We start from the raw sequence: 11,316 nt of genomic DNA, 5'->3' as shown, positions 1-11,316 counted from the left end.
AAATCATTACCCATAAACTTTCCTACGGATAGGGCTAAAATTGCCTACATTCTGTCCCTCATTTCTGGTCAAGCCCTGGCCTGGGCCTCACACCTATGGGAGAAGAATGACCACTTGCTGCAAAATTATACAGAATTTCTGACAACCTTCAAAAGAATTTTTGATGAACCTGGTCGGCTTTCCAGTGCAGCTTCAGGAATTCTTCGTCTATGACAAGGCTCTCATTCTGTGGGGCAATATACCATCATATTTAGGACCATGGCCTCTGAGCTGCGCTGGAATGATGAAGCGCTGGTGGCCACGTTCTGGCAAGGCCTATCTGATAAAATAAAAGACATGTTGGCTGCGCGTGACCTCCCATCTTTCTTGGATGATCTGATCTCGCTATGTGTCAAAATAGATCTTCGATTCAAGGAGAGGGTTCCATAAAAGGAACAGATCCGGTGTCCTAATCATCGCCCTGTTTTCCAGAACTCAGGGGCCTCTTTGTCCCCAAAAGAACCCATGCAAGTGGGTAGGTCCAGCCTCTCTCCAAGTGAGGGAGAGAAGATTTAAGAATAATCTGTGCCTCTATTGTGGAGGGAAGGCCCATCGCATCAGTAGTTTTCCTACTCGTCTGGGAAAACGCTCAGGCCAAACAGAGCAAGGGGGAACCCCTTTAGGTCTGTTTGATTTTTCCCTAAACAGTTCTTGTCACAAAGAGAACCTCTTATTTTCTGTTTTCCTGTTTTTTGGGAATCTCTATTCCGCTTGATGCCTTTCTGGATTCTGGTGCAGCGGGTAATTTTATTGCTACTACTGTGGTGGAGGAATATCATATTCTTACTACACCATTGGAACGTCCTGTACGCCTTACAGCCATCGATGGCAGTAATATACCAGGAGGCTTCATTCAGTTCCGGACTGTTCCTCTCACCCTTCAGATTGGAATTCTGCATCAGGAAAAAATCTCCTTACAAGTCCTTCCAAAGACCATCAACTCCCTTGTGTTAGATTTGCCATGGCTACGTCTCCACTTCCCAACTCTGGACTGGCATACTGCTCAAATTTTTTCCTGGGGATCACGGTGTCAGTCTCACTGTCTTAGAAAGTAGTACCTCTTCATCTAACCACTGCTTTTTCATTACCATCTTTACCTCCTCAATACCAACAAAAGGAGGCAACCAAGCTTCTCCTTCATCGCATTTGGGATTGTGGAATCGAGCTTCTCCCTGACAAACCTATTCCTTGTGGTCGTGTATATCCCCTTTCTCTTCCTGAGACCCAAGCAATGTCTAAATATATTCAAGAAAACCGGCAAAAAGGATTTATCTGGAAGTCCACCTCTCCAGCTGGAGCTGGATTCTTTTTCGTTAAGAAGAAGGATGGCGGCCTCCGGTCATGCATTGACTTTCGAGGCCTTAATGCTATTACCATTAAGAATAGGTATCCGTTACCCCTCATCTCTGAGCTTTTCAACCGCATCAAAGGTGCTACTGTGTTCTCTAAATTAGATTTACGAGGGGCCTACAATCTTGTTCGTATTAAAGCAGGTGACGAATGGAAAACAACCTTTAACACACACGATGGGCACTTTGCGTATTTAGTAATGCCCTTTGGGCTTTGTAATGCTCCAGCTGTATTCCAAACCCTCATGAATGATATTTTCCAAGACCTTCTCTATCAATTCGTCATCATCTACCTGGACGACATTCTGATATTTTCTCGAGACCTCCCTTTACATAGGGAACATGTAGGTCAAGTCCTGGCTCGTCTGAGAGAACACAACCTTTTCTGTGAATTAGAAAAGTGCCTTTTCGAGCAACCTCAGGTTCCTTTCTTAGGGTACATCCTCTCAGGCACAGCCCTTCAGATGGACTCGGCTAAACTAAGAGCAATTGTGAATTGGCCCTTGCCCACTGGTCTGAAAGCTATCCAATGCTTCCTTGGCTTCGTCAACTACTACAGACAATTCATCAAGGGGAATTCTACCATTATTGCCCCCATCACTGCTCTTACCAAGAAATCAGCTAATCCCAAGCTTTGGTCCCCCAAGGCCATCTCAGCCTTTGAACATCTAAAGTCAGCCTTCTTTTCTCTTCTGCTCCTATTCTTCAGTGACCTAATTGCCAACGTCCCTTCTTCTTGGAGTTAGATGCATCTTCTGTGGGCACTGGTGCAGTTTTGTCTCAATGTGACACTTCTGGGAAGCTACTCGGGACATGCTGGAGTCAAGAAGACTGGAGAACTCCTGACCCAGTACTATTGGTGGCCATCCCTCTTGAAAGATAAAAAATCATTTGTTTCTGCCTGCTCTAAATGTGCACAACATAAGGTTTCTCAACATAAACCCTTCGGTCCTCTTATTTCTCTACCTGTTCCTGAAGTACCCTGGTCTCAAATATCTGTGGACTTTATTACTGATTTGCCTCCCTCCAAAGCTCATATGATTATCTGAGTGGTGACAGACCGTTTCTCGAGAGCAGCTCATTTCATTCCCCTCAAAGGACTCCCTTCTTCCGCAGTGTTGGCAGAACTTTTCGTCAAAGAAATATTTTGCCTCCATGGCTGTCCACTCCATATCCTGTCAGACCGTGGTTCACAATTTGTTTCAAGGTTCTGGAGATCCTTTTGTTCTCAGTTAGATTGGACTTTTCCCCAGCATACCATTAAATCTAATGGCCTGACCGAACGGACAAACCAAGAGCTCGAAAAATTCCTAAGAATGTATGTGTCTGCTCACGAAGCAGATTGGCTGGAACTCCTTCCGTGGGCCGAGTTCGCCCATAACAATCATTTCCATGAAGCTGTTTGTAATTCACCCTTTTTCGTCAGGTATGGATGTCATCCCAGACCACCTACCTTTGCTCAAACTTCTATCTCCACCGTTCCTGCTGTAGATTCCCTGCTACGCAAGTTTTCTCTCATTTGGACACAAACTGGAGAATTTTGCTGCTCGGGCTAAAAGATTTTACCATCAGAAAAGGTGTCCTGCTCCTCCACTTCTTCCAGGGAATAAGGTCTGGTTATCCACGAAAAATATCCGTTTAAAAGTTCCTAGTATGAAACTAGCACCCAAGTTTATTGGTCCCTACCAAATCTCCGAGATGATCAATCCAGCAGCTTTCAGATTAGAACTTCCAGCCTCACTGCGGATTCCCAATGTGTTTCATGTCTCTCTGCTAAAACCGGTAGTACAAAATGAATTTTCAAATGTCACAGCTTCTCCGGCTACTTCTCAAGATCAAACTGAGTATGAGATCAAACAACTATTGGACTCTCGTAGATCCAGAGGTTCACTGCAATTTCTAGTCGATTGGAAAGGCTATGGGCCTAAGGAACGTTCATGGGTTAAAGCTTCAGACATTCATGCCCCTCGTTTACTCAAACCGTTTCGGAAATGATTCCCTAAAAAACTATCGTAGGTGTCCGGAGTCCACCCTTTAAAATGGGAGTACTGTAACAATCCTGTCCAGGGTTTGCTACTTTCCCTGTCTGTTCTGTTCTCCTGTGGATCATGACTCACCTTCAGGGCGGGTCATTTAAATCTGCTCTATTTAAACTCAGCACTGACACCTGCTCATTGTCAGTGCAACTTGTTTGCTAGCCTGACTCCATGGACTCCTGTGTATTCTCTGATCCTTGTGTATTCCTGAACTCTCCTGTTGGATTCCCTGTGGGTGAACCTGCTTCATCAACCAAGTGCAGGTAGCACCATCTTTGGAACCTCCTGTTTGCAAGTATCTTTACGCATCATTTTATAAGACTTTGTTTATTATGCCAAGTGTGCAGATTTTCATCACTGTGATATACTGAACTGCCATCTCACCTATACTACTGTACAAGAACTTATTTGATAACGTCTGGGCTGTTCCGCTGATGCTGCTATTTCTACACACCGCGGTGATCAGACTCTTACCTTGCATATATGTTGTAGTGCTAATCTCTACTAATTACCGGACCCCTGTGGTACCCTGAACATCGTTACCCATCCATGCTGCATACTGACTGCTGCCAAGTACAAAACCATTGCCACGCCCTGCCGTGACTACTTGCATATTCTGACGTGCATAGAATCCGGCTGTCATTCCTGTTACTGTGTCTTGTCGCGGCACCCACTACCTGCTGTGTATTCATCAGTGCTGCGCTCTGGCATGGCTAAGTCTATTCAGTGCTTGTACAGAACTCTGTTTCCAATTGTCATCTCACTGTGTCCTGGTGTGGCGATCTACCAACTCTCGTTATACAGAACCCTGCTAGTAGTCAGCCGTGGACTCCTTCTGTGCTCAGAGGATGCAATACATATTCTATGTGTTTCATTGATACTTGCATTTATGTCCATATATATATATTCCTTGAAATTTGCAGTAATGTCGTGTTTTATGTTTAACCATCCCTTGTAATGTTATATATGACAATCTGCTTATCTCTAACATCTCACTACTATTTGCTGCATTGTTTATCATGTGTTGATATGTACTAATGCTCATATTCATTGAAGTACTTATTAAGCAGACCCATTGCCTTGTGTTCTTATTCTCTAAGCATCGTATGATCCTGACTCAGCTAAGTCACGTGCCCAGGCCTTCGTGGGAACCGCCCACTAGGCCTGATATTATTCCAGTCCATAACAGGTGATCAACAGTGTCCTAAGCAGTAGAGAGATCCATGAGAATGATTATGCACAAATGTATAGCTTTTTATAAATAAATAATATTTTATTTTCAAAATAGGGCACTTATTAAAACAAATTATACACAAAATTGGAAACCAATTCCTTTTGTGAAGATCAAAAATAATCCATATTATAACAAAAACAAAGCTATGGATGGGGAATTTTTTAGCATGGCTAGAGGTGTCGGAATGCAAGTCATGTTGGATCCCAATCTGGCTGCCTTCTTTAGCTGTTTACCAAAAAGGCAAAAACAAAGCAAAATCTAGTTATATTTACTAACATATATTACTTGACTGGATGTACTTTATATACGCATTTGCCGGGATGAAGGATTGAAGTGTAATATTACATGGTAAGGGTCATGTCATGCAAAACACAGGGTCAATTCCAGGTGTGAAATCCACATATTCGGATGACTACACTTTAATGCTGGTCCCCCATAACAAAAAATGACAAACATTTTTAACTCCAGATGCTTACATTCTTCAACAGCCTCCACCTCCGCAGACTCCTACTGGTCCTCCTACCTAGCAGCACCTTCTAGGTGCTTCAGCTGCCAAATGTAATACGGATTGTTGATAAAAAAAAAATAGCTGTTACATACATTAGCTGTTTTCAAATTGGTGTTTTTGTTTCACATTTACATCCAAACAGTCAGAATATGTAAGATATAAACTTCATAACACGTTGAAAATTCAGTCTCTTAAAAAGCAATACATATAGTACACTATCATATGAGTTTTATTATCAAAGTGCTATTACTAGATAGCCCACATCAGTGATTCTCATATCCTAAATCCTGTAGGAGTTGCGTATCAAAGCTTGGATAACCTGTTATTCTATAATTTTTTCTGACTTTTTAGGTATTCTCTTTTTTATGTTGTCAATTACAGATGTATGCATTTGTATATGTTTTTTTTATAAACATAAACACTCTGGTTGAGTTTATTCACAGAAACTATTGTTTGCTTCAAGCCTTCTAGACTTTAAAAAAGAAAATTTCACCAGATAATAAAAATTAGTTACCTTAAAAATATGTATCTCAGACATATTGTCTGAAGCAGGCTGCTTCCACTGTCTTAGGAGGGCTTTGGTCGGCCTCCTCCCCAGCAACTTCAGCCTCCACCCCCTTCTCCCCAGCAACTTCGGCCTCCACCCCTGGAGTCCCACTCCTGATAGCAATGTTATGGAACATCACATACATAGCAATGATGTTGCATACATTGGTCAGTGCGTACGTCATTGCCCCACAAGATCGCTCAAGGCACCTAAACACTGCCTTTAAAAGACCAAAGGTCTACTCCACGACCAATCTGGTGGCTGTATGCATGGAGTTGTATGGAACATCGCGCTCTGTGTGTGGGCTCAGAATTGGAGTGAGGAGCTAAGGGCGGAATGGGTACGTGTTATCTCCTATGAGAAGAAAGACAGTAACCAAACGTTAGTACACACTTCTAAAAACAAAGGAAAATGAAAAATATGGTAACATAATATGGTGGAACTGGTATAGTACCAAATTTATATTTAGCGTTTAAAGTCAGTATTCATTAGTGAAAAGAAAGAGAGAACAAATATAAAATTTCGCTATTGTTAAAACATCTTCCATTTGTGGGTGAAGAAATGTTACAATGTGATTTCAGCTTTATAGTTGTGGGAGAGCATTATCTAATTTAAATTATATTGATGTGTTACAATTAACCAGAAAATATAGTGAACACTAAAAATGCACATGCACATTTTCACTACAGAACAAATGTATAGCCATATTAGAAGTCAATGTATTTTATAAAATTGTTGGCATTGTGGACTGATTGTTTACTTTCATTAATACATCCAGCCTAAATTTTTTTATTTAAAAATCCTAAGTATTTAACAATATTGGTTTACTTGCAACTTGTCTTAGGCATGTGGGTTGTAGAGTTAACAAACCTTTAACGTGTCTACATATTATTGTTTTTGTATGATCATGTCACAGACCATGTCAGTTCCTTAGTTATAATACATGGTAAATTAACATGAGTCTTGTTAGTTTGTAATCCAAACACATAAAAAAAAACACCTCTTGCTTTGTAACATGCACAACATGACCCAATGGTGAGAGCTATCATCCGAGGACAAACTTCTATTTCTGACTACAGTGTATAGGAAGGTCATGAATAACAACAATAGGTTATTAAGGCATATAGTAAAAATTTAAGTAAAATTACCAAGCAGCCACGCGTCTCCATGTGGCCTTGCCTCTCTTGTAATCTGTGCCACGACCCCGATTGCCTAAAAGAAAAGGAGTCATGGATACTTCTCTCTATACAGCAACCAGGCAGGTCCGGATTAAGGGAATGGAGGCCCCATGGCTAAGGGCGCCTCCATTCCCCCGTGAGGCCCCCATTGTGAGCCGCCCGCCGCCCCCATCCCCCGTGAGGGCCCCCGCCAAAGCGCTTACCCGTCAGTCCAGTCCTCTGTCCCCGGCGCGCTGTATCCTCCTTACTGAGGAGATCTCGCGAGAGTTCACTCGCGAGATCTCCTCAGTAAGCAGAGTACTGAGCGCCGGGGACGGAGGACTGGACTGACAGTGCTCAGCAGCATTGATCGGGCTGGGGGCGCCCCCGCCCCCGGACCGATCAATAATGCTGCTGCGGACTTTGAAGGGCCCCCTGGATGCCCGAGGCCCCTGGGCTATAGCCCAGTAAGACCTCGGGTTAATCCGGCCACGAATGAGGAGAGATGGGTCACATATAGCCTGGACATTTATTGAGTGGAAATGCTTCCAATTAAAATAAAAGGAAGCATTCCAGGGGGCGTGGCTTGACAGCCAAGAAGGACGGTCTGGTTTCCTGAGTGCTCCATTTGTGGATATCACACTTATCCTATCATCCATGACTGATACAGTATTATCCTATGCTAGCATCATCTTCAGCTCTTTATTTATATATAGTGCCACTAATTCTGCCACGCTGTACAGAGAATTCACTCACATCAGTCCCTACCCCATAGGAGCTTACAGTATAAATTCCGTAAGATGCACACAGACAGAGAGAGACTAAGGGCAATTTAGTGTTGACACGATGGAACACCTCCCCCAGTGAATCCCCCACCTGCATACATATTTCAGTATCAGACAGTATCAGGAGAAATTATAGCCAGTCATTGGACCACAAACACTGTGAGAACTGCATTTTTATGCCACTTATTGTGCTTTTCACATCAGCTGCATCAAGGTAAAATTATTGGGGGTCCATCATTAATTCTCCTCCCATGTAATTATATCATCCTTGAAGCATTGCTGCCAGCTTGTGGCCAAAGTATATATCACACTTTCTGTAGCTCTTGTTCAGAGCACTGCCACCATCTAGTGGCCAAATTATATTCTATATGACTTCCCTTTATGATCTAATTTTGAATCAAATTGTCATTAAGTCACAGATCACTGATGTTTCTAGTCATCAGCTACCCATGTAATTGAAAAGCTGCCCCTCCAACCCCTGTTGCGGTCTCAGTGATATTCATTGAACTCATATTTTCTGAACACATATTTTAACAATTCATAAGAGGCTCATCCTTTTTAAAAATCCTTCTATATGCCAACAAATCCAGAAATGTAAAAATTTGTCACTTCTAAACCTCAGAGAGTGAACAAAGTGAGGAATGAGAAAAAACAGACAAACTCTAAATACAACCACATCAAAGACATCTAGAAGGGTCGATACTCGTCCTAATCCAGATATGAGTGACCCCTCTGTGGGCCCCGTTTCTTATGCAAAGGTGGTGAAAGCGATTAAAGAAACCATGGAGCCAATACTTTTAGAGCAATCAAATACATTTTTCTCTGCCATTCAAGAGCTAAAAGATCAAGTGGCACAGAATTCTCAGAGATCTCAGGCAAACCAAATTCAAATTGGTGAACTCTTCCAAGAGGTTTAAAATCTTAAAAAGCAAGTCTAAACTCTTACAAAGTCTCAACATCAATTGTGGAATAGGGTTGATGACCTCAAAAATCGCTCACGCAGAAATAAGTTACATATTGTTGGATTGCCAGAATCACTTAAGAATCAAGCACTCCTACACTTTGTATCTGACTACTATTACCTATTACCTACTCTGCTCAAAGTGCCAGAATCTTTAGGCTCCATTGTGAAGAACGTGCCCACAGGTTGGAGCCAACAAGAGAAGATGTCTCTACACATCCAAAGGCTGTGATATTTAGATATAACAAAGAAGGGTGGGTGCGCACAGCGGAGATGGGATACAGGTGTATGATTACTATGTACCTATGTGTCCAACTGACCAGACTGAGCAGCTAGAACAAGGAAACGGGGGAGAGTCCACTCCCTAATTAGTACAGTGAGATAGAACAGCGCTAAAGTCTGGGTGGTTTATACTTATTGAGATGATGATATACAGTGCTATAGTATGATGGGAAAAATGTAAACACAATATGTATGTTGAAGTAAAATCATATAAGCATTTAATGAGACAGTAAATGTCACACATGACATAGCTGTGCAATTGATAAAAACATCTTTAAAACATAAATAGCATGTAATGAAATGAATCATAAAATAACTTGTTGTAAAATAATACACAGTGATCATACGCAATAGGAATAATACATTGGAGGAAAACAGAACATACACCCTTTGGGAAATGTCTGTGGCATCTGATTGCTTATATAAATAACTTTGCGGTGTTGGTAGAAAAAGTCAATATACTTTACTGGTCTAGTTGATAGGTAGGATCTGAAATCAGAAGTCCAATGGATTTGCTTTAATGGTAGCTCCAAATACTTGCTTTTAATGTCCGTTTTGCAGTTCAGTTCCAAGTTGTATGCCGTGGAGGGAGAGCTCTCCGTGACACGGTTGCTTGAGGTTGAGATGTTCCTGTTTGTAGCGTGCGTTCCAGCGTAGAGTGCACGTCGCTGTTTCCGGAAGTGGGCGTGTGCATCCGACGCGTTTCGCAAGTATTTACTAATAAAATTGGGGTTTTTTTTTAAAAAAGGCGAAGCATTTCCACCTGATGGAACCAAGGCTACATGTGTATCATGTAATGCCCCTATGGCGTGCGGAAAGCCTACTATGGTGGTAAAATGCCACTTTAGCCGCACAAGGGACTCTGGAAACAGCCAGACCAATTTGATGCCATTCTTCAACAAGAAATGTGCATTGGCAAAGTGCTTTGAGTTATTGTGTAGGTAGAGATGGTTACCTGCGGTCCATGATTTCTGGACGTAAGTGACAATGAATGTACACACTCTCTGTTCATGGAAAAACAGCCCTGGATATTCAAAAAATGTATTAAAAATACATTTAATAAATATAAAAAGCTTGTGCATCAATCTTAATAACTTATCCCTTGGGGAGTGCGTGACTCTCCCTCGATAAATGATATCATATAAGCTTTCAGTCTGAATGAAATTAAATTCATGGGAAAACTGCCTGCGGTACAGTAGCTGTGTAATATTTACTTTTCACACCTTATTGCTATTACATGTTCACAGTTGTCAGTGTTTAATTATTGACCAGCTGGGAGCACTGCCAGAGACATTATATCATCACACCTATAAATTGGAAATACTCAGGTAACCAACTCAATGTGCAGCAACTAGTGATGAGCGGGCTCGGATTCCGCTAATCTGAGCCCACCCGAACAGTGCGGATCCGACGGGATCCGAGCACTGTTCGGGTATTTCCGGCGGCTAAATGAAACCAAAACGAGGCTATGACATCCAAGTCTCGCGTCGGATCTCGCGAGACTCGGATGTCATAAATTCGCTGCTTGCGGCCGCCATCTTCATTTGGGCTGAGATCAGGGAAGAGGGTGGTACTGTGCTCCTGTGATCAGTCCAGTGGTGCTTTATGCTCCTGAGTCCAGTTGTGCTTTGGCCAGTGCTCTGTCCTGCTGAGTCCAGTGGTGCTTTTGTCCTGTGCTCTGTCCTGCTGAGTCCAGTGGTGCTTTTGTCCTGTGCTCTGTCCTGCTGAGTCTAGTGGTGCTTTGGCCAGTGCTCTGTCCTGCTGAGTCCAGTGGTGCTTTGGCCAGTGCTCTGTCCTGCTGAGTCCAGTGGTGCTTTTGTCCTGTGCTTTGTTCTGCTAAGTCCATAGTAATTTTGTAATTATTAAAAAATTATACAAAAATAATTTTAAAAAAATAATTTAAAAAGTATAAAAAAAATCTAGTGCAATATATTCTTGCAGTCCAGAAATATTAGTACTGCAATACTTACGTTCACTGTTCTTGCAGTCCAGAAATATTAGTACTGCTAAATTAAAATACGGTCACTGTTCTTGCAGTCCAGAAATATTAGTATTGCAAAATTAAAATACGTTCACAGTTCTTGCAGTCCAGAAATATTAGTACTGCAATATTTACCTACGTTCACTGTTCTTGCAGTCCAGAAATATTAGTACTGCTAAATTAAAATAAGTTCACTGTTCTTGCAGTCCAGAAATATTAGTACTGCAAAATTAAAATACGTTCACTGTTCTTGCAGTCGAGAAATTTTAGTACTGCAATATTTACCTACGTTCACTGTTCTTGCAGTCCAGAAATATTAGTACTGCAATATTTACCTACGATCACTGTTCTTGTAGTCCAGAAATATTAGTATTGCAATATTTACCTACGTTCACTGTTCTTGCAGTCCAGAAATATTAGTACTGCAATATTTACCT

At 41.8% G+C, this 11,316-nt stretch overlaps 1 protein-coding gene across 1 annotated transcript; it reads left to right on the top strand.

Moving 5' to 3' along the window:
- Positions 1-258: 258 nt before the first annotated feature.
- Positions 259-2,134, top strand: LOC142100232 (uncharacterized). Its single transcript, XM_075184164.1, has 2 exons — positions 259-308; positions 1,726-2,134. The coding sequence occupies exons 1-2, from the start codon at positions 259-261 to the stop codon at positions 2,132-2,134; spliced, it is 459 nt and encodes a 152-aa protein (XP_075040265.1).
- Positions 2,135-11,316: the final 9,182 nt, after the last annotated feature.

The sequence above is a fragment of the Mixophyes fleayi genome, chromosome 8 (genome assembly GCF_038048845.1).
Source record: "Mixophyes fleayi isolate aMixFle1 chromosome 8, aMixFle1.hap1, whole genome shotgun sequence".
In the NCBI taxonomy this organism is placed as follows: Eukaryota; Metazoa; Chordata; class Amphibia; order Anura; family Limnodynastidae; genus Mixophyes; species Mixophyes fleayi.
Note: the sequence above shows the minus strand (reverse complement) of the source record. Positions and strands in the feature narration are given on the sequence as shown.